Source organism: Hordeum vulgare, chromosome 1H (assembly GCF_904849725.1).
Source record: "Hordeum vulgare subsp. vulgare chromosome 1H, MorexV3_pseudomolecules_assembly, whole genome shotgun sequence".
NCBI lineage: Eukaryota > Viridiplantae > Streptophyta > Magnoliopsida > Poales > Poaceae > Hordeum > Hordeum vulgare.
The window spans coordinates 90,270,740-90,294,708 of record NC_058518.1 but is presented as its reverse complement, the minus strand read 5'-3'; the positions used below and the strand labels follow the sequence as shown (position 1 = coordinate 90,294,708).

The window sequence follows — 23,969 nt, the reverse complement described above, 5'->3', positions numbered from 1 at the left end:
AAGTGGTCCCGTCCCCGGCGAGGGTGAGGTTGACTCAAGTGAAGGCTATTTAGGACTCGATCGTGTTTCTTTATCTCGCTATGGGGTCCTCTTTAGAAAAGATGCGGATGCATTTGTAATTTCTTGCTTCTTTTAGATCCAAAAAAATGATGTGCACTTATTTTGTGACGCTTTTTTAAGATATGATCACTTTTATTAGCCATAAAAAGGATAGAACGTATTAACCAGTCGCCGCACCACACCATACCTTGGGGACATAGATTATACTAGCACATATGCCCGTGCGTTGCAACGGGAAAAAGTAAGGTTGATGTTCCACCGCTTCCTAAATTTTAAACCATTTGGCTTTGGTTTAATTAGACTTTAAATTCAACCAAATTTGTATTAAATTAAATTTACTTAAATTTAAAGTCGATAAGATACCCCAAATCACTTCATTTTCCTCATATTTTTTAGATCCCATAAAAATATCTGTTGTTGGTCTAAATTCCTTCTTTACTTGTTTGGCTTCTATAATTAAAGGTAATTCATTTTGACATAGTTTTTTCCATCGACTTCAGTTACAAATTGAATAACTGTTAGCAGCAAAGTTGTACTTGCTTTGGTTGGTGGGGCAACTCCTCCATCATGAAATGCATTATTAACTTGAAGTTTCAAGTAACACCATCAGAATTACATCATGTAAAATCTGAAAGAGAATAGGTTTATGGTTTACCTCAAGCAATTATTATCAGTACGGTGAGGAATCATAGCCCGAGCAATCTTAGCCCAGGGACCAACCTCATGGACGGAAGCCAATAACTTGGAATCCTCTTCAGGGCGCCATTCCCCATGATCTATATCCGGATCAAGAACATTACACCACCTGTTTAATGAGGATAAAAAAAAGCATCACCATCAAACCATAAACTTTGAAGTGACATGGTAAGACTACTACATTACCTCTCGCTGCATTGACTTTGATTGCGGCCAGGAAGAAACTGAGCAATCTTATTCCAGCTGCCAGACCTAAAAATCTTGCCAGATACCAGGAGGCGCTTGTCCTCATCCTCAGACCATCTCCCCACCCTTTTCCTTTCAGGGATTAGCGTCGCGCCCTTTATTCATTCTCCCTTGTACTCGTTAGTCTCACAATTTGGCATGGAAGGTATCAGGATGCACAAAGGTGCTGGTAGTAGAGATGTCTGAGGTCCAACAAAAGTGGTGGTATGCTCCCTGGTGAACATGCGCAGAGCTAATACATGATTAGTTGACATGCCCCCCCCCCACACACACACACACTTCAAAACTGAAAAAAGAACTTGATTTTGTTAGAGTTATAATACAAGTCATGTATCCTTCTGTAATTATCCCAATGTATAAGGGGTTTCCTGCATATAGTCCACCACCTGTACATGTATATATATACCGGCCTATGGCCTCATGGTAATACAAGTTGCTTATTCCTAACATGGTATTAGAGCCCTAGGTTTTTTCGCACGCGCAACTCGTGCTGGTTCCTCTTTCCATCACGGCCGCCGGCTTCTCTTTCCGTCACAGCCGTCGGCCGCTCGTCCCTGCTCCAATCCCGCCGGCTCCCGCAGGATCCCGCTCCAGGCCCCGTCCCGCCCCGCTCCAGGCCCGGCTCCCGCAGGATCCCGCTCCAGGCCCCGTCCCGCCCCGCTCCAGGCGTCGTCCCGCCCCGCTCCAGGCGTCGTCCTGACTCGAGGCCGCCGTTGGATCTCGCAGCCCCGGCCCGCCCCGATCCCAGCGGCCGCTGGATCTCGCAGCCCCGGCCCGCCCCGATCCCAGCGGCTCCAGGCGCCGTCCCGACTCGAGGTCGCCGCTCCCGCAGGCTCCTGTCTCGACGCCCCGTCCCGCCCCGCTTCAGGCGCCGAGGCCGCCGCTGGATCTTGACGCCTCGGCCTGTCCCGATCCCAGCGGCTCCAAGCTGTTAGAGGCACAGGCGGCCGCGTCCCATCTCCTCAGATCGCGCCGCCCCTCCGCCCGAGATCGTGTCCTGTTGTCTGACGCGTTTCGTTGATAAAAAAAAAAATGTCTGCTGCGTCCGGTTACATTGCTGTTCCTCGTTGTCCAGTGATTTTTGATGGCACTAACTACATCGAGTTCACTGGCTTCATGCGCATCCACATGCGTGGCATCCGCCTATGGGGCTTTCTTTCCGGCGAGGTCTCTTGTCCGCCATGTCCGGTTCCTCCCATGGCTCCCCCCCCCCCCCCGCCGATCCCACCGGCTCTTCCTGCGGATGCTTCTCAGGCCGCAAAGGATACGACTCAGCTTGCTTATGAGGCCGCTGTGAGTGCTTATGATGAGAAGGTCTTGGCTTATGAGGAAGCTCTTCAGGTGTATCGTGATGCTCTGTCTGGTTACACCCAGTGGCTTGATGATGATGCTCGTGCTGCCGCTGTTCTCACTGCTAGTGTTCTGCCTCAGTTTGCTTCTGAGTTTCTGGGCCTTCCTACTGTCTTTGAGATGTGGACCCGCCTTCGTCAGCGCTATGAGCCCTCTGGTGATGCCTTATACCTCTCCGTGGTCCGTCAGGAGCATGCTCTTCATCAGGGTGACTCTACTGTTGATGCCTTCTATGCACAGAGTTCTGCTATCTGGCGCCAGCTTGATTCTCTTCGCAGTGCTGGTTGTCGTACTTGCGCCTGTTGCCAGGCCGTCCAGGCCGACTTGGAGTTTCATCGGGTCTACGAGTTCCTGTCTCGGCTCCGTAAGGAGTTTGAGCCCCGGCGTGCTCAGTTGTTTGCTCGCGGCCGTATTTCTCTCATGGAGGCGCTTTCTGAGATTCGTGCTGAGGAGACTCGCCTACGTGGTGCTAGTTTGCTGGAGGTTCCCTCGGTGCTCGCTGCTCGGATTTTTTCTACGCCACCTGCTGCACCGACCCCTTCTCGCTCGAGTGATCCACCGCTCTTGCCCACTCCTTCTGGCGGCTCAGGTCGCCCCCGTCCACATTGTAACTACTGCAACAATGATGGTCATATTGAGCCGCACTGTTACACGAAGAAGAAACACTTGCGCAAGGCGCGGTCCCCATCTCCAGCGATTTCGTCATCTACCTCGACAGCTTCAGCCATCGCTTTGACTGAGCAGGATATTCTGAGACTTAAGCGTCTGCTCGCTGCTTCCGGTTCTTCCTCAACGGGTACTGCTGGTTCTGTGACTGAGGCTTCCCGCACTGAGCAACCACCTTCTACACAGTCAGGTACATCCCCATGGGTTCTGGACTCTGGAGCTTCCTTTCATATGACTTCTAATTCTTCCACTCTGTCCTCTCTTCGTTCGCTTGATTCTCCTGTTCATGTCCTCACCGCTGATGGTACTCCCCTTCCTGTCGTTAGTAGAGGCACTCTTACCACTCCTTCTTATTCTGTTCCTGATGTTGCTCATGTTCCTCGACTTACCATGAATTTGTTTTCCGCTGCTCAACTTGCTGATTCTGGTTGTCGTGTCATCCTTGATCTTGACGCTTGTTCTGTCCAGGACCGTCGCACGCACACTCTGGTTGGGGCTGGCCCTCGCCGCCGTGATTCTGAGGGTCTTTGGGAGGTGGACTGGCTTCATGTTCCTTCCTCTGCCCCTTCTCTCGCCAGTTCTTCCGCTTTGGTCGCCTCGGCTACTGGTTCTTTCCAGCAATGGCATCATCGACTTGGTCATCTGTGTGGTTCCCGTTTGTCGTCGTTAGTTCGTCGAGGTCTTCTGGGGTCTGTCTCAGGAGATGCCTCCTTAGAGTGTCAGGGTTGTCTTCTTGGCAAGCAGATTCAGTTACCATATCCACATAGTGAGTCAGTGTCTAAGCGTCCTTTTGATTTAGTCCATTCCGATGTATGGGGTCCGGCTCCCTTCGATTCGAAAGGGGGTCATAAATACTATATTATTTTCATAGATGACTTCTCTCGTTACACATGGCTTTATTTCATGACTTCTCGTAGTGAGGTGTTGTCCATTTATAAGCGTTTTGCTGCCATGGTTCATACTCAGTTCTCTTCTCCCATTCGTGTGTTTCGTGCTGACTCCGCTGGCGAGTATATCTCTAAGATGCTGCGTGGTGTTCTTGCTGAGCAAGGGACTCTCTCTCAATTCTCTTGTCCTGGTGCTCATGCTCAGAATGGCGTGGCTGAGCGCAAGCATCGTCATCTTCTTGAGACGGCTCGTGCATTGATGATTGCTGCCTCTCTCCCGCCGCATTTTTGGGCTGAGGCCGTCTCCACCTCCACCTATCTCATCAATTTCCAGCCTTCCGCTGCTCTACAGGGTGGTGTTCCTTTCGAGTGTCTTTTTGATCGGTCTCCCGATTATTCGACGCTTCGCTTGTTTGGTTGTGTTTGCTATGTTCTTCTTGCCCCCCGCGAACGCACCAAACTGACCGCTCAGTCTGTTGAGTGTGTCTTCCTAGGTTATAGTGATGAGCATAAGGGCTATCGTTGTTGGGATCCTATCGGTCGTCGGATACGTATCTCTCGGGATGTGACTTTTGATGAGTCTCGTCCCTTCTACCCACGCTCATCTTCCTCGACTTTTTCCGTAGAGGATATCTCTTTTCTCACTTTTCCTGACACGCCTATCACACTCGTTGAGCCTTTGCCTACTCATTCTGCTCCCTCTGCTTCTCCACCTCCAGTCGATTTGTCGCCATCATCTTCCACGGTCTCCTCGTCTAGCCTGTCACCGGATTCTACACCTTCCTCTCCGGTGACTTCTTCATCGCCACTCTCCGATTCTACTTTAGCGATTCCTCCTTCCATTGTTCCATCTTTTCCTCAGTGTTACACTCGTCGTTCACGTTCTGTGGATGCTTCTCTGGATGTGCCGTCCTCCTCGTCTCAGCCTACTTATGGCTTGCGTTCTCGTCCTCGTCCGCCTGTTGATCGCTTAGGCTTTTCCACTGCTGGAGCTGCTGTTCTTGAGCCAACTACTTATCATCAGGCTGTTGTTCACCCTGAATGGCAGTTTGCGATGGCTGAAGAGATTGCTGCTCTTGAACGCACAGGTACGTGGGATCTTGTCTCCCTTCCTCCTGGTGTCCGTCCCATCACTTGTAAGTGGGTCTACAAGGTAAAGACTCGCTCCGATGGTTCTCTCGAGCGTCACAAAGCTCGTCTTGTGGCTCGTGGTTTTCAGCAGGAGCATGGTCGTGATTTTGACGAGACTTTTGCTCCTGTAGCTCATATGACCACTGTTCGTACACTTCTTGCCGTGGCCTCTACACGCCACTGGTCTATCTCTCAGCTTGATGTTAAGAATGCTTTTCTTAATGGTGAGCTGCGTGAGGAGGTGTACATGCAGCCTCCACCTGGGTATTCTGTTCCTGATGGCATGGTATGCCGTCTTCGTCGCTCTCTCTATGGCCTTAAGCAAGCCCCCCGAGCCTGGTTTGAGCGGTTTGCCTCTGTGGTGACTGCCGCTGGTTTTTCACCAAGTGTTCATGATCCAGCATTATTTATTCACCTTTCTCCTCGTGGTCGGACTCTTCTTCTTCTTTATGTTGATGACATGGTTATCACTGGGGATGATCCTGAGTATATTGCCTTTGTCAAGGCTCGTCTTAGTGAGCAGTTCCTTATGTCTGATCTTGGTCCTCTTCGCTATTTTCTTGGGATTGAAGTCTCTTCTACCTCTGATGGCTTTTTTATATCCCAGGAAAAGTATATCCAGGATCTTCTTGCTCGTGCTGCTCTTACTGATGAGCGCATTGTTGAGACTCCTATGGAGCTCAATGTTCACCTTTCTGCTACTGATGGTGATCCCCTGCCTGACCCGACGCGCTATCGTCATCTTGTTGGCAGTCTTGTTTATCTAGCTGTCACTCGTCCGGATATTTCTTATCCGGTTCATATTCTGAGTCAGTTTGTCTCTACTCCCACATCGGTTCACTATAGTCATCTCCTCCGTGTTCTCCGATATCTTCGGGGCACAATCTCTCATCGTTTATTCTTTCCTCGCTCCAGTTCTTTACAGCTTCAGGCCTATTCGGATGCTACGTGGGCTAGTGATCCTTCAGATCGCCGTTCACTTTCTGCTTACTGTGTTTTTCTTGGTGGTTCTCTCATTGCCTGGAAGACGAAGAAACAGATTGCAGTTTCCCGTTCGAGTGCAGAGGCTGAGTTGCGAGCGATGGCTCTTTTGACGGCAGAGGTGACTTGGTTACGGTGGTTACTTCAGGATTTTGGTGTTTCTGTCACTACACCGACTCTGCTTTTATCTGACAGTACAGGTGCTATTAGCATTGCGCGCGATCCTGTGAAGCATGAGCTCACCAAGCATATTGGTGTTGATGCTTTCTATGTGCGCGCTGCTGTGCAGGATCAGGTTGTTGCTCTTCAGTATGTGCCTTCCGAGTTACAGTTGGCGGATTTCCTGACGAAGGCCCAGACTAGAGCACAACATGGCTTTTATCTCTCCAAACTCAGTGTTGTTCATCCACCATGAGTTTGAGGGGGGGTGTTAGAGTTATAATACAAGTCATGTATCCTTCTGTAATTATCCCAATGTATAAGGGGTTTCCTGCATATAGTCCACCACCTGTACATGTATATATATACCGGCCTATGGCCTCATGGTAATACAAGTTGCTTATTCCTAACAGATTTGAGCACTGGTCTAGGTGCCACGGAACAACATCGACAAAGCGTTCTGTATTTTCTGAGCGGTTATGCTACGCTTCCGGATATTATTGTTACGGATTAATATTACAAAATGAACAACCCACACTTTAACGATCTGCATATACCTTTCTGTTCTTTCCTCTTCCTCATCGGCCGGACATCCTCCAGCTGCGGTGAGGTCAATCCTCTGCTAGATCCCACCACCATTGCGTGCCAGCTGCATGAAACATGACGACCAAGATGCAGATTTCATTTGTGTAGCCTGACAGTGATGTACATGAATTTATGACTTTTGCTAGCTGAATAACTCTGCTTTATGTGCAAGTCAGTTCACACGTGTATTTCCAAGCTGAGGGCGTTTAGACTCACTCCTCCTTGCAGATCTGGCTAGCCACGCCGGACCCCCCCCCTCTCTCGCGCACCGCCGGCAGGACAGCCGGCCGCCGCCGCTGACGAGGAGCCGCTGGAGCTCCACGTCCCCAACCCCCGAGCCGGGACCCCCCTCTCTCGCCACCGCCGGCAGGACAACCAGCCGTCGCCGGTGACGAGGAGCCGCTGGAGCCCCACGTCCCCAACCCCCGAGCCGGGACCCCCCCCCCCCTCTCTCATGCACCGTCGGCAGGACAGCCAGCCGCCATCGATGACGAGGAGCCGCTGGAGCCCCACGTCCCCAACCTGTGAGCCGGTCGATCCCGTCGGCCTCTGCTTCGCGCGGCATCGAGCAGCAGCAGTTGGGCAGAGGAGGACGACCGCGGGGTGAATACAAAAAACTGCAGGGTTTCTAACGCAAAATTCTAAAACGAAATCTTTTTTCACTTAAAAACGGAGTGCGGGTTGAATACACAAAACGACAGGGGCTTTTTTGTAAAACCGCCATGACGGACGACAGAAGCAATAGCCGCTTTATTATTAGGGAAAGATAAACTAGCAAAAGAGCCTGTGCGTTGCAACGGGATAAAAAGAAAACACCCTTCGACTTAAAAAAAAGAAACAAAAAAAAAGGAAACCCCCCTTCCCCATGAACCAGCCCAACTAGCCGGCCCACCTAACAAGCCAGCCCAGCCGGCACCACTAACTCCCCGTGGGGGGCACCGACACCCCACCCCGCAACCCCCTCTCGCTCCTGATCCAGATCTGGATCGGGGCAGAGTGCCCCACGTCGGCGCTCCCCTCCCAGGCTCCCAGGCAGCGCTCGGTCGCCCCGCTCACCCCACGTCGCCCCGCTCCACTGCCGGCCACCACCTTCCCTCACCACCGCGCCAGCCCCTGCGAAAATAACCAGTATGTTCGTGCACTAATAATAACATACCTTGTAAGAATAAAAGACATGATGGTGGAACGAGATTGTCCTGACCAGTTAGTTCATAGCATGGAGAGCTTGTTTCGTTATCCTTGATGCAATCCCAGTTGTCCAACTTGACGAAACAACTCAGGTCTTCACAAAACAGTGCCCTCGCATGTTTCCTCCGAAGCTCGCTGAGTACGGACACTTGTCAACCGGGTCCCACCACCAGCCAGGCTACTCAGAATCTGGATTAGAATCCTCCTTCGGGATATTGGCTCCAGACGCAATTGTACTATTCATTTCTTTGCTGAGCACTGGAGGTCTAGCATCAGCCGCGCCACCTGTTCCCCTTCTTTCCCTTGGCTGCATCAACCGCTATGATTCTGACCTCAAACCAATTGAGCTGCTGCATCTCTTGGAATAACTCCAGGCTTCAATACGCTTGTCAAAGACAGTGCCTTTCCTAGGTCTGTAGTTCTTAACTATAGCTATCAACTGAAAAAAGCAGAAAGCACACCAGCATTGACAAAAAGAAAGTTCTGCAGAGTAATCAAGGCATTTGGAAGGTCATGTGAGTGCATATATGTAGAAGGAGTATGTTCGAGTATACGAAAATTATAGTAGGAAATTAGTTATGGGTCCTTGTTATTACAGGTTGTTTATGCCACTAAATTTTTATATATAAATCAGAAGGCCAATTATCTTAAGAGACCTCGAGTCTTCAACTATCAACATCTGATTCTCAAATCTTTAGCATAATCTTCCAAAGTCCTTAGCCACCAGCAAAAATCACACTGACATACTTAAGACTTGTGCTCCTACAAAAATAATTGCCATTTTTCCAGCAGGCAGTAGTGCCATTTTTCAGCCTGCGTGAATTTCTTATCCCTCGAGATCTTAAACATAGAATTTTTTGAATATGAATGTAATCCGTACTCAGCACGCAGCAATATGCCACTACTCAACAGCCATTGACTAACTTGTTCCTGTATTTTCCCAAGAAGAATCGGTTAAGTATACAGTTACCGAAGCACCTAGAGGTGGGCATGTTCCTTATCTTCCAATCGATTCTGGAATGTGCAACTTCAGTTTGATGAAAATTGCAACTTGCACTTTAGTAAACAGACCTTCCACCATGCAAGACAAGCACGGAAGAGTATAAGCTGAGGAAGGCAAGCTCCTTGACTTGTCACAATCCCATTCCTTAAGGATCAAAGTCTGAAGGAATTTACCAACGTCATTCTAAATGGGTTTGCCACAGGAACCTTCCTCGAACTTGCTGAGCCATCGCCTCGAAGTACAGGTGTCATCCACTTTATACATACATATAGAACGGTAGATTCTTCCGGAAGAAAAAGATGGTGCAAACAGACAGTTCACATTATAGCTCTGAGCTGACCAATCTGAAATGCCATTTGACTTGGGTAGAATAGCGCCAATTATTGATCCTTCCCTAGTGCAATGAACAATGATAACCATTGTTATAAGAGACTGCATTGGCCCTACACACCCTGTCCCTGTCAAAACAGCTCAGGAGATGGACGCCGCGGCAAGGGCCATCTTGTTGGTGTTGTTCTTGCCGTTCCTCAGTCTCAGTGTTGCTCAAAATGTTACCCAGAGTAGAGTGGGTATACTCGATGTTGGAGTGATCCTCCATCTGAAGTCTTTGGTGGGCAAAATGGCACGTACCAGCATATTGATGGCTATGGAAGATTTCTATGCAGTCCACATGAATTATACAACTTTGCTATATACTGCAATTGAAATGTAATATAAGGGCACAGTAGCTCTGGAAACTAACATGTGTCAATTACTGAAAATTATTTTGAAGTTACTAACTACTATGATTATCATCAGAAATTAGACACTTTGTCCTGAAGGAAATTTAACACACCGCAAGTTCTGAATGACAAGGAATCCAAAGTGACTCTTTAACCCATTGCAAGGACAGAGAGGACACTGTCCGTCCAGCCAAGTTGATAGAAAGACATTACGTCGAACAGGTTCTGTGCTTGCGCGCAGAGATGAATCAGGAGCTTCGGAAGAAACGGTACCTTGACGTGATCCCAAACGTCAGAGATGGTGAGGGGGCCGTGCTCCTTGACGACGTCGAAGATGGTGCGGGTGATGGACTGCGCCTGCTCCGGCGCCGTCGTGAGCCGCTCCGGCGCCATGGCCGCCACCGGAGAGCGGCGCCTCCTCGTCGCCCTCCTCCTGCTGGCCCTGATGGTCTCCGCGCACTGCCTGGATGGCGGGGGCCACCACGGTCCACGACTGAAGCGGCGACGCAAGAAGCGCGAGATCCACTCCCCCGTCAAGACGGTGGTGGTGGTGGTCATGGAGAACCGCAGCTTCGACCACGTCCTCGGCTGGCTGCGCGCCACCCGCCCCGACATCGACGGCCTCACCGGCAAGGAGTCCGACCCGTCCTCCCCGGAGATCTTCGTCAACGACAAGGCCGGCTAGGGAGGGGTGTTTCCTCCCCAGAGATTTTCGTCACCGACAAGGCCGGCTAGGGAGGGGTGTTTCTATAAAAACGAAACGTTTTTTAACTAAACAAAGGACTGTGGGTTAATTTCTCTGAAATAGAAGGGTTTTTTTGTTAAACTACCACGATGGACGACAGAAGCACTGCGCGCTTTATTATTAGGGGAGATTAAGTCACCTTACTTTCGGTGACTGACATAGGTCAACTTGTTGCCCAATGCCCACAAGGCTATCTTATTATCGTGCGGGTTTATGCCTAATTGTTAAAATATAAGTATATTGTCCTTCTCTTTTCATCAATTCGGCCTTTTGAATAATTTGATTAAAGTACATATTCAATATGATATCAGAAACAAAGAGTCTCTAATTCAAGACCTTGCCAACAGTATGGTCTACATCTATCCGACGTAATATAAGGACTGAAAAAGAGTACACATGAGGTAACGCTGTGATTTTGCCATCTCATGGTAGCCTTCATCCTCTGCATGGAATATGTGTTGGGCACAACGAAGTTCAAATTTTTGTGCCAACCATGTGGTCACAATTTTGAATCATCACTTGCACAAAAATTTAGTGCCTATCATGACGATCTTAATTTGAAATCATCAAAACGGACCAATAATCATATACTCCCCTGTTCCAAAATATAGGGTGTAGTAGGTTTTCTAAAAGTCAATCATATACATGTTTGACCAAGTTTTTAGAAAAACTACCAATATCTACAATACCAAATTTATATCATTAGATTAGATTCATCATGAAAACTATTTTTAAATTTTATTTATTTTGTATTGTAATTGTTGATATTTTATTCTATAACCTTGGTCAATCATATACAAGTTTTCGCATGAAAATCAGTACAACTTATATTCCAAAACATAGTCTTAAATGGAGTTGCTGAAAAGGATTACCATCAAGACAGCAAACTATATGGAGACTATTGTTCCCGGTTGGCTAATTTACTGAAATCGTGCACAATATAAACTGAACTGTCACCGTTCGTAAAGACTCCCACATAAGAAGAAAAAAGCAATACAAATACAAAGTAAAAATAATAACATACAACTTTTCAAACTGTGATTCCAAAACAAAAGTACACCGTTGCACGTGGAATTTAAGAGTAGGTAGTTCCTGGTGATGTTCTTCCAGCTCCAATAGTCCATGACTCCCAAAAATCGATGTTAAACAACAATCAGTTCCATACCATATATAAAGACATAATATTGCTCAGGCAAGACTACAGCGGATACATTTACATCACAAGTGCAACAAGATAACAGTAGCCACGGGGAGCCTGCTTAGTTCCATGAGATCAAGTATACATTTAGCAACCTCTAAATAGCTCAACTTGTCATATAGGCAACAAATCAGAGTCTACCGCTCAAATATAATTGCATACAAACACTACTTGGCTCCATGAAGAGACGCATTGGCAACCATTACATAGGTCAATTAATCATAGGTGCATCAAAGTTTACAATTCAAATAATGACCAGTTGACCTTAATGAGCATCTTAACAGCATCACATATAATTTCATCTTCCTCTGCACCATTCAAATGTGGAGTGAAATTAATGGTTTGTGTAGCAGAGGCAGTTGTCACGTCACTAGCCTGGGTAGCAATTGTTAATAAAAGCATATCCTTCATCCCAACAGTTACAACGCGACGCCCCTGTTGAGATTTAATTAACTCACGTGTTAATTAAGGAGAATGTTAATAAAAGCATATCCTTCATCCCAACAGTCCACTATCCCTAACCGCCATACACAAAGGACGCGACTGTTCGCTCGTGTCTCTTCAGACCATTGCGTCTATTGAATGCATCCCCTCAGGGGCTATATATACTTGTACTCAATCATCAATAAAGATATCGATTCATTCTTGTCGATTCTTGTCTCTCGTTTTCGTTCTCTCGATTCCACTTGCAATACGTTATCAGCACTGCTCTACCAGAGCGATTCCGACGAGATCGATTCCGGGAGATCGACAGGCAAAAGGTGAGGAAAATGCCTCGCTTCATGTCTTCGTACCGTCGCCGACTGCAGCAGAACGACGACCGTCGTCGGCGCCTCGCTGCACTCCACCGCAGGTACAGGTTTGTAGAGAGCCGCCGCTTCGACGGTTCGGCACTACGGGGTGGGCCGCTACATCGGCCGCCGCCACGGTGTGCACCGTTTCCACGGCCAGGGGCAACCGCTCCCTGAGTGGTGCTGGTCCGGCGGACGGCGCCGCGCCCCTCGCCCCGCTCGCGCTGGAAGTTCTTGACTGGCTTCTCGCCGGTCCAGCCCCGCCAATGCTCGGGGCCGACGTGAACACCGACGCGGCACAGGGGGCACCGCCGCCGGGATTTTGGTGCCCTGCGCACGGGTGGGTCATCTGCCCACTGCATGAGGATGCCGCCACCGCCGCCGTGGACGCCGTTGAGCAGTCGCCCGCCTCCGTCTTCGAGTTCGGCTCGACCAGCGCCGCGGCTGCCGACGCCAACATCGTCGCGCCGTGCCTCCCATCTCCGACCCCTGCGGTTGTCGAGATGGAGGGCGACACCTCTGCGTACGTGTCCGCGCCGACCGGGTCCTCCTCCTTCGTCTTCGGCTCCGGCGTCCGCAGCTTCTCGAGCACGGCGATCGTCGATGCCATCACGCCCGCGACGCCGGCCACGCCCCCGCGCCTGCCGTCTCCAACGCCTGCCACGCCTCCGCCTCGCCGTCGGCTGATGCCCTTCGGCTTCGCGGCGTTGAGCCCTCCGTCGAGCAGCCGCGCCACGCGCGCAGGGACATGGAGCTCGGCCGCCCTTGGGCTCGCGAACGGTGTCTCCAACGGCATCGCGTCGGGCACCTTGCTCCTAAGCGGGTCTTCAGACGAGGACATGGACGAGCGCGGCGGGGGCACCTTCGCCCGTCTCCGGTGAGCACTGTGCGGCTGCACGCGCGGAGCTTTGCCTGATTCGCTGCCGCCCTTGTTTCTATCGCGTTGGTGGGGATTTGATTTGGTTGAGGCTTCCGCATGGGTCCTTATCCTCCTGTGAATAGACTGTGAATAAATGACTGTGTCCTGCTGTGTTGACCAAAGTGGCCTAGGCACATGCGGTCTAGCATCAGCAGTCCAGCAGGTTTTAGTAGTATTTCTAGTACTATTTGATTAGTTTGCTAAATTTCCTCCTATGATTTAGCATAGCATGTTAGTCTTTTAACAGTAGCTCTAGCAGTAGATTAATCTCTGTTTCAGATCCTGTTAAATTCAGTACGTTTTTTTAGTACTGTTTTTCTGTAGAGTACTTTGTATTCTAGAACATATGTGATGTAATATATATTTCCTTGTTTGCTACATGTTGAGATTTATTACCTCTATTATTTGCAATTGAGATTTTCAATTTCTTGCAAATAAAAATCAATTCATCGTCTTAATTGAGCCGTTGGCTTAATACGAGCACGAGTTGATATGCAAAATTCCAAGTTATTTTTTTTTCTTTTCAAATTGATGTTTTGGGACCATAAAGTAGTGTGTTGATCTAGTGCATAGCAGATTATCACCACTACGGTTTAAGCCTACATTTTATCATATTGACATTATGATTGCTTAAGATTGTGCTCTCCCATACATTTTATTAAGTTATGACATAAGGTACTAGAAACATGAGTATCTACTGTTTTCATCAGATTATACTCTCTCGTGCTGAGAGACGGACCCCGAAATTTTCTTTTGGGGCGTATCTACAATATGTCATACTTAACAATTTGAGGTTCACATGAATGGTTTCAAGATAACTTCTTGAAATACCCATTGATTTTGCTAAGTTCATTACAACATCAACCATGTGATATTTAATTTACTAACGGTAATTTATTATCTCAGGGTTACCCATAGCGGTAAAATATGGCTATAGAATTTGAGGCACTCGCCCTCAATGGCCACCACTGCCCTATCTGGGCCATGGACATCATGACCGCTCTTGTCTCGTGGGATAAAGTGTGCAATCCAGGATTCACTTCTGGTCAGGATCACACCGCTAACAGAAAAATAGTGTCTTATATATCATAAGGCATTAGATTAAGATCTTAGTATTTGATTATTCTATATTAGCAATTCCTGGGATACAATGAACTCAAGGGCAAAGGTTTGAAGCTCACTTCAACCTTCATCCCGACATCACAGTGATGACGGGAACCCATGGACACGAAGAACGTGATAGTTGAATATGCCTCAACCGACATGTTTGGAGACTATGAATAGTCTCTCGATCTCTTGAGTGATCAATATTTATTTATGTCTATTTATGATGTTGTATCAACAACATAAGTATTGTTGTCATCATATATTGTATATCACAATATATTGTATCGTCATCTTGGTACAAATACATTTATATGTGTTACATATATCTGACAGTGATTTTCATATTGAGAATCTTCATGTCTATATATAGATTTCTACGGGAGTTAATCCAATGAAAGATGATATGTGCCTTGTGGACATATGCACCATAAACTCTATACCTGTGGAAGTCCAATGTTTCCACTCTCGTTGAGAGAAAGGAGATATTTTAAAATCGCTAGACGCGATGAGGTATTTGTTGGCTCATCTCGAGTCATATTTACTATCCCTCTGGGTACTCGAGTAATGTCAGGATGCTTTATTTCTCCTGGTTTAACTCATACCCTACTAAACTATAGAGGTGTTCGTAAAAATAGTTTCCATAGCGAAACTTATGATGACAACAAAGAGGACTAACTTCTCTTTACCATATGCAAAGGATATGGCAAGCACATTCTCTATGTATCATTTGGATTGTACTACACACACTACAAACCCGTAGCACATGTTGTGTACGAGATAGTGTTCCAAAGTGTCTTGTACATGAAATACTTGGCATACTCGCCTTGATCATCGAGACATTGGGTTGAAACCGAAACTCTCAGCAATTCCAATAGTTTATCATTATTTTGATGCTAAATTCTAACAATATTTGGATTTTGTGTGCACTACATGTGACACAGGGAAGCTAATTTTAAGGCCCGCACCTTAAAGCAAAATGCTGAACCACTCAGACTCCTTGAATGCACCAAGTCGAGGTAAGTGGCTCTTTCCATCCATTGACTAGACTATTCAGGTATTCCATGGCGCTCAAAGACATATCTACATGATGGTCTTGAGTGTGTGCTTTATTCACACGAAACCATTGGCTCATTATCCTGACATCGATTTCAAACAAATCAAATGGATAACATTGTCGAATTCTCCTTGAGTGCCTTCTATATGGCGCTTGGATTGAAGTTTAGCAATTTGTCCTAATGTCTAGACCCAAAATGGATTGATAGAATCCTTTATCCAAAGAGTTAAGCTGATTGCATTATCTTTACTTTGGAATTGCAACTTACCAACTTTACGTTGGAGTCATGCAATTTTACACGCTCATGACAGAACTGCATAATATTATTCTCCTCTATCTTTGATACGTGGAAATCTACCAAGTATTTCCCATCTGCGGTAATTTGGTTGCATACCGATATCACCACCTGACATACATCATTGGCCCCTCAACATATAGTTGGGATCTATGTAAGGAATAACTGTATTTTCGTCAATACATCAAGCCCCTCAAATGGGGAGTTATTCAAGGCCAGTATGTTTATTTAATGAGGAATATTTCCAGGCATTAGGGGGAGAATTCAAGTACCATGAAGAATGCCAGGAAATTAGTGGAATGTTCAACACATTTCTGCCTCAAATCGACGTACTCAAAGATCTGAACCATGCGTTCAAAAGATTTGCAACACATTGCAAATAACCTGCCAGACTCATTTACTGAATATAATGGTGTCACACAATCCTACAATCCTACAAAAGTACGTATGAAAGAGTGGAGGACCAACAAAAACCACTCCACTCCCCGTTCGATGCAACAGGGGGAGATGTAAGGAAAAAATACATTAGGATTCAGTTTCTTTGCAAGCAAGGATATCAAGGCCTATGAATCAGTAAATGCAAGTCACGTTGACAGACACCTAATGGGTAGTACACCCAGTGGATGCGAAACCTCCATCAACCCAGGTCATAGTGCACACAATGACCGGGACATCGGAATACCCGACTCAATCGCATTGGGAAAACGCGAGTAGTCACCATGGGTAACGATATTTCCATCAACTATATATTGATATATATATATTCTGGAGAATCATATAACCAGAAGTCTATAATTGTCGACATACATTTTTCAACTAGATTGCAAAACCTTTCACATGATTCGGATCCAAAGACCATGGCCATGGCAAAGTGTGAACAACACTCGGACTGAACTCAAGCAAAGGGTATAATCTAGGTAGAAATGATCTTGCTCAATAATGGAAAGGTATTCATAAGCAATACCTACACAAGTTTTCTTCTGGAAACAGAATTGAGAACAACGAGGTGGTGAAACAAAGAGCAAGTATTGTAGCACAAGGGTTCACGCAAATACCCAACTATTCTCTAGAGGTGGAATACCTTTCCGATAACTTATATCATTGGCAGTACAAAATCATCTATCTATGTAGTGGATAGATGTAGTGATCACATATCCATGTAGATCACTAGATTCAGACATATATGATTGATTCCTGATGGAATCTCACTTCTGAATCGAAATGCAAAATACAACATACATTGTGTAAAAATCAGTAAGTCACCATACGACTTATTGTTGTCGGTACATATGGTACAACCGGCATAGTGAGTTCCTTATGCACAAGGATTACTCCTACAATGATGATTATCATGCTTGTGTGTATGCAATGATGACACATGTAATCATCTAAATGACGAAGTTTAAAATGAAGGATTTGGGTAAACCAAAATACTGCTCGTTACTACAACTTGAGCACCTTCACTCCTACATTATGGTATACTATGTTGTCTATATCCAAAATATATTGGAGAAATTCATTATGGACAAATCTTATCCATCCATAACTCTTATGGTAGTTCATTCTCTAGATGTAGAGAAAGATCTATTTAGACCAAGAGATGATGGAAATGAGATATTGGGACTCAACGTTCCATAAGGCATTGGATTCACCAAAGGCAATTGTTTGGGACTCAAGAATATCTATCGATATCTTCAAAGGCAGCAAACATTTGTCCTGGTTTTTCAAGTTTCAGAGAAATCTGAACACCAGTATCATTGGATACATTGATCAGATCCCCGCTATGTCAGATCATAGACAAGCATAGTGTTCCTACTAGGTGTGGTATCCCTCTCCCGAAGAGTCTTCGAAACAGACCTCATGGCTACACTCACCAACCATTATCTCAACGATAATGTCTCTTGTGTTGCCCGGATGCAAACAGGTTACAAATAAGCAATATCTCTGTATTGCATATCTTGCAAGTTAAATCATGTGACTGGTTTGTTCATGAAGTCTATACCAACATCTACATTCTATAAATATGTTCATGGAATTGGTATGTGACGGCTTCGAAGTTTGCAAGAATCAGGGGAGTATCTTCCTGAATTGTTCGTGTTCAATGCATCATATTATACTCTTTTTCCCTCCATGAGTTTACTATATAGGTTCTCATGAAGGTTTTTAATGAGGTAATATCAACACAATATCATATGTACTACTTTCTGTTTTCCCCCACTTGGGTTTTTTAGGAAAGTATATACGACATATTTATTGTCCTCTAAACTCTATGATTCTCACATATTGAGTTAAGGGAGACAACAACTATTATATGTTGCAGCATTTTCTCCTTATTTTCCCACTGGGTTTGAAGGAGTTTTGGCAACACATCAAATATTATACTCCTCACATTTTTCCCATAGGGTTTTTGGAGGAGCTTTTAAGATACAATGTCTACAAGGATAGCGTAGATTAGGGGAAGTGTTGAGATTTAATTAACCCACGTGTTAATTAAGGAGAATCTCCACTGTCCCTAACCGCCATGCACAAAGGACGCGACTGTTCGCTCGTGTCTCTTCAGACCATTGCGTCTATTGGATGCATCCCCTCAGGGGCTATATATACTTGTACTCAATCATCAATACAGATACCGATTCATTCTTGTCGATTCTTGTCTCTCGTTTTCGTTCTCTCGATTGCACTTGCAATAGCCCCAACTGGAGCATTCCAGTACTATCACACACTAGTAATCTGGCATGTGCAACGCACGTATAACCATAAAAAAATATACTCATTCATTCTTATTGGTATTATTAAATAAAAACCAAAAGATAACATGATAATGTATTAATATAACAGAATCCATTACATTATTGTCTGTGAATCATTTTTTAGAGAGCCTAACCTGTATATCAGGCATTTGTCAAACATAGCTCCCGTATGCTTCTCTACAAACGCTTTGTAGGATTTTCCATCCAGGTAGTGTTTGCAAAGCAAAGACGGCTCTTCACTCAAAAGATAATAAAGTTTCAAGCATCCCAAATGTCATGAGAACCAGAGATATCATCCTGCTTGACCTGATAAAAACATGTAAATCCAAAAATTGAAAAAAATATGGGGGTACTAATTAGTTTAAGAAAACATTCAAAAAGAGAGCGTACATACTCCATGCTACTAAGGCATAGTATGAAACTGCATTTAAAAAAGGCATAGTATGAAAGTGTGTTCATGCTGACCATAGATAATTTTTGTTGTTTCCTTCAACTAAGAAACCTTCAGAAAATTTTTGGCTTCTTTATTACATTTCTCTTAACACAAAGTGACAAAACTAAAAAGTCTTGTTGATTCGCTGGTCTGCACAAATATTATAAGCATGCTCCCAGGCAACTATTTTGAAACATGAACACGATTGGAGTCCTGCTAACGGATAGTAAGCATGCACGTGCAACGCACGTCTTAAAAAAATGGGTTCATATGGTATCATAGTAAAATAATTTTTGATTTTTTCAGACGGTACAAAATGTTATTATGTCACTCAAATTATATTTTCAAAACTGTGACATATTTGTGATCCAAGATATGAACCATTGGATAGAAATAATGAATAATATATATGGATTCAGGTACTCCAAAATAATATATGGATTTAATTACACATGATCATTCAAGCTAGTTTTCTAGAGATTGTTTTGGAAATCATTATTCAAAGCAGTACAAAGAATTGTATAATTTTTAACAAAACACATGATGTGCGACATTCAATACAAACTTTGACCATATACTTTAAGCATGTCCAAGGTATATTTGTCCAGATATGAGATTTACATTCATGATTATAAACTAAAACCTACTATCATGCTTTAACACAACTCATCAGAAGGATGACTACAACACGTGGATCATGGATAATTAGGAGCATGATGACGTACACACATACTGCTGGTAGGGTTATTGTTCATGCACATCTTTGGCGGCCGAAGAGACAAGAGGCCTCCAACACCGGCATGGCTCCGTGAGGCCATCACATGTGACATTTGCTGCTGCTGGAATGCGATCCTAGCGACAAAGGGTCCGTGGGTAGGAGGGGGCGGTGATGCCATACCTACGTTGATACTTCACAAACCAAAAATTACATGTTATTGCAACATATGAAAACATAATGAAGGAAAGAGGAACATAAAAAAATATAAGATGCAAATCGAAATCAAATTTTCATCAACAATTGTAAGAAAGCAGGCGACACCGAGTGACTGAAACATGTGCCGATTGATCTCGATGCAAAATAAATACTGATCAATCTAATTGACTGTCAGATATCGAGTTTCATGAATATTTGTGCCGGAGGTACATGGTCTTCTGCTTGGGGCTGATCCGGATGTCGCCGGAGAGCTCGCACACCGACGGCCGGGCGTAGGGGAACCCCTCGTCCACGCCATTCTCGTCGCAGCTCAGCTTCGCCGCCCCCTCCCCGCCGGCGGCGCCCTCCGTGGCTGAATTCATTCACCAAGAAACAAAGTCACATTACAACGCGGGCAGATCTCGGGCATTTCCGACTAATCTGAAGCAAATTAACTGCGCCGACATGAAGTGGGCGATACATGTTTACCCAGATTGCAGAGTACAGAGCATTAAACGTGTGCAAGAAGCTGCCTGCTGACCTGGGAGTGATGGCGGTTTTGTTCTGCTGTTGCTTTCCGTTTAAGGTGCGAGGAAAAAGGAGGTGAGAAAGGGCGAGATTCTTTACATGCCTTCGGCACGGAGGTCGCCGCCGCCGCCGCCTTCTCGGCTTCGTCTTCCTTTCTAGAGAGCACCTCCGGCACGCGGGGCTCTTGATCTTGAGAGCCGGCTGCCGCAGGCCCCTCCTCCGGGAAATTGACGGGATCCACGGCGTTGTCGTTCTCGCGGCCGATGAATGTAGTGTCTTCGGCCGGGATGGCGTCCGTCGTCTCCGGGACGGACGACGACGACGCCGGCGGGGCGTTCTGGAGCAGGCCGGACGTGTTGGCCGTGCTAGCTGAGCGCGGATTCAATTCAACGTCAGTAAATGTTAGATCAGGGAGTGGAATGTAGAGAGTGAGTGGAGGTGGAGCACGCACCGAAGACGGGGGAGTAGATGGCGAAGAGCTTGGCGAGGGAGAGGTAGGTGAGGAGCGCGAGGCAGCAGCCGACGAGGAGGCCGGTGCCGAGCTTCTTGGGCTCGATCTTGGAGGCGAAGCCCCTGAGGCGCGTGGGCGGCCTCCTGTCGTCGGCGCCGACCAGCAGCTTCGACGGCCGCGAGTACGCCGTCGAGTTCATCCCGTTCGGCCTAGCTGCTCCTTCGCGCGTCGCGTCGGGGATCTACGAACGCATAAACAGACGCGCGCGCGCAGAGGAAGAAAGGAAGGAGACAGCCGGGGGTGGAGTGCGGAGCAGGGCGAGCGGAGCGGCGATAGTCGTGCGCGGGGTGGGGGCGTCGGCGAGCCGGGCGAGTGGAGCGGCGGCGGCCGTGCGCAGGGCGGGGGCGAGCGGGGCGAGAAAAGGTGCGGTCATCCTCCGCTGGTGGAGTACGGTCAGCCTTTGGTGAATTTGGTAACTGCACACCGTCGTGATGCATGGATGGTGGAAGGCCGTTAGATTGTAATTTGTTGACTGATTGTGTGGTGGTGATTGGTGTTTGTTTTTTTTGATGTAATAGCTATGTGTACTTAGAAAAGTTCTCGTTTGATCTTTTATTAGTAGTATAGATTACACCACCTGCTTTGCTATCATGAAGCACAAGGCGATCCTGAATGCTGGAGGTGCAAGCTGTGATTTCTCCATAGAAATCTCCTTTCAGAATCTTGATTTCAAGGGCAGCCTGCACTGAAAGTTTAACCACTGCAAATTTCACCTCCACAGTGCTCAGCCTGCTATCAAGGTCTTCACATCCAACATGACCATGTTCCTCCCCTCCCATTAATACGCCATCAATCACACACAGTCCCTTGCTAAGTTCTTGGTCTTTCTTCCCTTGGTCATCCTTGATTTTAAGATCCACCTCAAAATATATACGATCTAGTAACACAAGTCCTCGAGTTGGCCCAGTCAATATCAACGATTGGTCCTATGGGAAAAGGTCACATAACAGATTAGCCATAACCTCATCTGGATAACACAGTGGAAGTGAAAAACAAGCAACGGATGAAAGCTGTTGCAATGCATGCAAGTATTAAACTATTTCTAACGGTTTACATTGACATCTGATTGTATGTGAGCATGTTCCGTTCTACTCTGCTTCATACCATATTCAAAGCATATTTTCTTATAATATCATGACCATTTTTTTACCTTACTAATGGCAACCTCTTTGATTCAAAGGATATTCATACAAATTTGGGAGGATTTAAACCCTTAATATTTTTTCCTATGTAGGGTGTTTGACTTGTAGGATTGAATCACATAGGAAATTTTCCTACCGATCCCATTCGCACTACAAAGTTCAAACTGAATTTTACATCAACTCAAACCTCTTGGAAAGAACCCTTTGTTTATGTTATTGTGCAATCGGGCAAACTTTGGCACAAATTCATGACATTAGAAACCTGCACTTTTCTCTATTCACGTTTTTTTGGAATTCTACGATTCAGTAGGCTCTAAACTTTATAAGGAAATGGAAGGTCGCAACCTCTGTTCCTACCATAACCATGCATTATTCGTATGCTTCATTTTGTACACAAAACATGTGTAAACAACAGGAATACACTTAACTATCCTTGTGTATTATTACGATGCCAAGACATGTTTATATGACGATCCAGCCATAGAAAACAACAAGCATAAGCTTCATTAGCAATACGTATTTTTATGAATGCTGAGATTGCAACCTATAATCTGATGATTGTGTTATACAATTTCCAACACCCTATAATATATTCCCGGAGCAGAAATGAGAAAGAACTGACTAGCCGAGGAGAAAGGCGGCCATCACCACACAATGAGAAATGACTGGTTCTAAGTAAGTATGGTCTTCAAAGACAAGCTGTACTACCTCTGAGTTGATGAGTTGGTAATCCTCTCTACGGCGACGGAACAGATAGACACATTTGAAATCGAGGTAATCTCTTGCAATCACGGTACCATACACCTTTAATGGGAATCCCAAATCCGAAGAGACTATCTTCACTGAGAGGATGTTTACAGAGTCAGACACGTCGTACACCTGTCTTCCCAGTGAATTGGTGTATTTGGATGGTGTTATGTGAGTGTATCGCATTGGAGCCAGAGGAGCTGTTGCGGTAGAAAAAAAAACCAAAACAGCACCGTTTATGTCAGTATATCGCTATGGACTACATGGAGGAATTGGATTTTGGACTTACACTCCTCGTCGATGTCAAATTCGGAGAAGTCCCTGTTGAAGAATCGGGTGTAGCAGACTTCCCCCGTCTTGGGGTCGTACTCGCTGATCCTGTCGATGACGGCCTGATGTGCTGCCTTTCTCCGTCTGAATTCATCCACCTTCCGCGCATGCTCCGCTGCTTTCTCCTCAGCCTCCCGCTGCCGCCTCTCTGCCGCCGCCGCCGCTTCGGCCACCACCTCCGCCTCGTCGTAGAAGAAAGGCTCTAGGAAGCCACTCTCGTCTACTGCCTCCTCCAACCTTAGGTTGCCGTCCGCTAGGAGCACGCCGTCCGCTATGAGAACGCCGCCGGGGCCGAGCAAACCCTATCGGAAAATCCTATACGCCGCTCGCTACGAGCGAAGGTAGCAGTGGGCCGGTCCAATTAATAACGAAGATTTTTCTGTACAGTATATTACCGATTTGGGGTTTTTTGTGTTTCTTTTTTTTTGTTTTTCCTGTTTATTTTGTTCAAAAATTTCAAACATTTCTAGGAATTTCAAAAAAAATATCTTTTTTCAAAGTGTGTTCGCATTTACCAAAAGATATTGTTATTCCGAAAAATGTTCAGGAATACCAAAAAAATGTTCTTGATTTCGAAAAAAATATCACAATTTCCGACAATGTTCACATTTTAAAAAAAAATTCGAAATTACAAATTTGTTCACATATTAAAAACGTTCTCATTTAGAAAAAATGTTCACAAAACATAAAAAGTTCACATTTTCATTTTCTCCAGGAGTTTTGAAAAATTATTCACGTTTCAAAATTGTTCACAAATTACAAAAGATGTTCCTGTTTTTTAATTTTGTTTGAGAGTTTAATGTTCGCCTTGTTAACTTTGATTTCAGAATTT

At 45.8% G+C, this 23,969-nt stretch overlaps 2 protein-coding genes and 1 long non-coding RNA gene across 8 annotated transcripts in view; all 3 read right to left on the bottom strand.

The window, feature by feature from the left end:
• The window catches only part of LOC123425867, a 37,532-nt gene extending 36,418 nt beyond the window's left edge, over positions 1-1,114 (bottom strand). For both annotated transcript variants that reach the window (XR_006621944.1, XR_006621943.1), the window contains exons 1-2: positions 943-1,114; positions 716-865 (exon numbers count right to left, since the gene is read on the bottom strand). This is a non-coding gene — a long non-coding RNA (uncharacterized LOC123425867). The remainder of the gene's footprint in view (positions 1-715; positions 866-942) is intronic.
• Positions 1,115-1,128: 14 nt separating this feature from the next.
• On the bottom strand, positions 1,129-10,431 carry LOC123425848. Of its 5 annotated transcripts, none has more exons than XR_006621942.1 (3): positions 9,948-10,426; positions 6,734-6,825; positions 1,129-1,215 (listed from the first exon to the last, which is right to left on the bottom strand). XR_006621942.1 is itself a non-coding variant. In XM_045109595.1 (2 exons), the coding sequence occupies exons 1-2, from the start codon at positions 10,287-10,289 to the stop codon at positions 8,269-8,271; spliced, it is 462 nt and encodes a 153-aa protein (XP_044965530.1). In that variant the 5' UTR covers positions 10,290-10,431; the 3' UTR covers positions 7,497-8,268. The 5 variants fall into 5 exon arrangements, 2 of the variants coding, with proteins under 2 accessions (XP_044965530.1, XP_044965536.1); XR_006621918.1 differs by lacking the exon at positions 1,129-1,215 and adding an exon at positions 7,918-8,388 and having other exon boundaries at positions 6,647-6,825; positions 9,948-10,431; XR_006621936.1 differs by lacking the exons at positions 1,129-1,215; positions 6,734-6,825 and adding exons at positions 7,497-7,874; positions 7,963-8,388 and having other exon boundaries at positions 9,948-10,431.
• Positions 10,432-21,417: 10,986 nt separating this feature from the next.
• The window catches only part of LOC123397097, a 30,669-nt gene continuing 28,117 nt past the window's right edge, over positions 21,418-23,969 (bottom strand). Inside the window, exons 3-5 of the mRNA XM_045091780.1 lie at positions 23,097-23,439; positions 22,769-23,007; positions 21,418-21,844 (exon numbers count right to left, since the gene is read on the bottom strand). Coding sequence (XP_044947715.1) covers positions 21,437-21,844; positions 22,769-23,007; positions 23,097-23,439 — 990 coding nt within the window. The 3' untranslated portion in view covers positions 21,418-21,436. The remainder of the gene's footprint in view (positions 21,845-22,768; positions 23,008-23,096; positions 23,440-23,969) is intronic.

Bases quoted from the DNA above. Each gene is read 5' to 3' on its own strand.
- LOC123425848 (XM_045109595.1), bottom strand. From the start codon at position 10,289: ATGTCGGGGCGGGTGGCGCGCAGCCAGCCGAGGACGTGGTCGAAGCTG. The intron at 8,389-9,947 runs GTACCGTTTCTT...TGCTTTTTTCAG, and splicing joins ACGTTTGGGATCACGTCAAG to TTGATAGCTATAGTTAAGAA.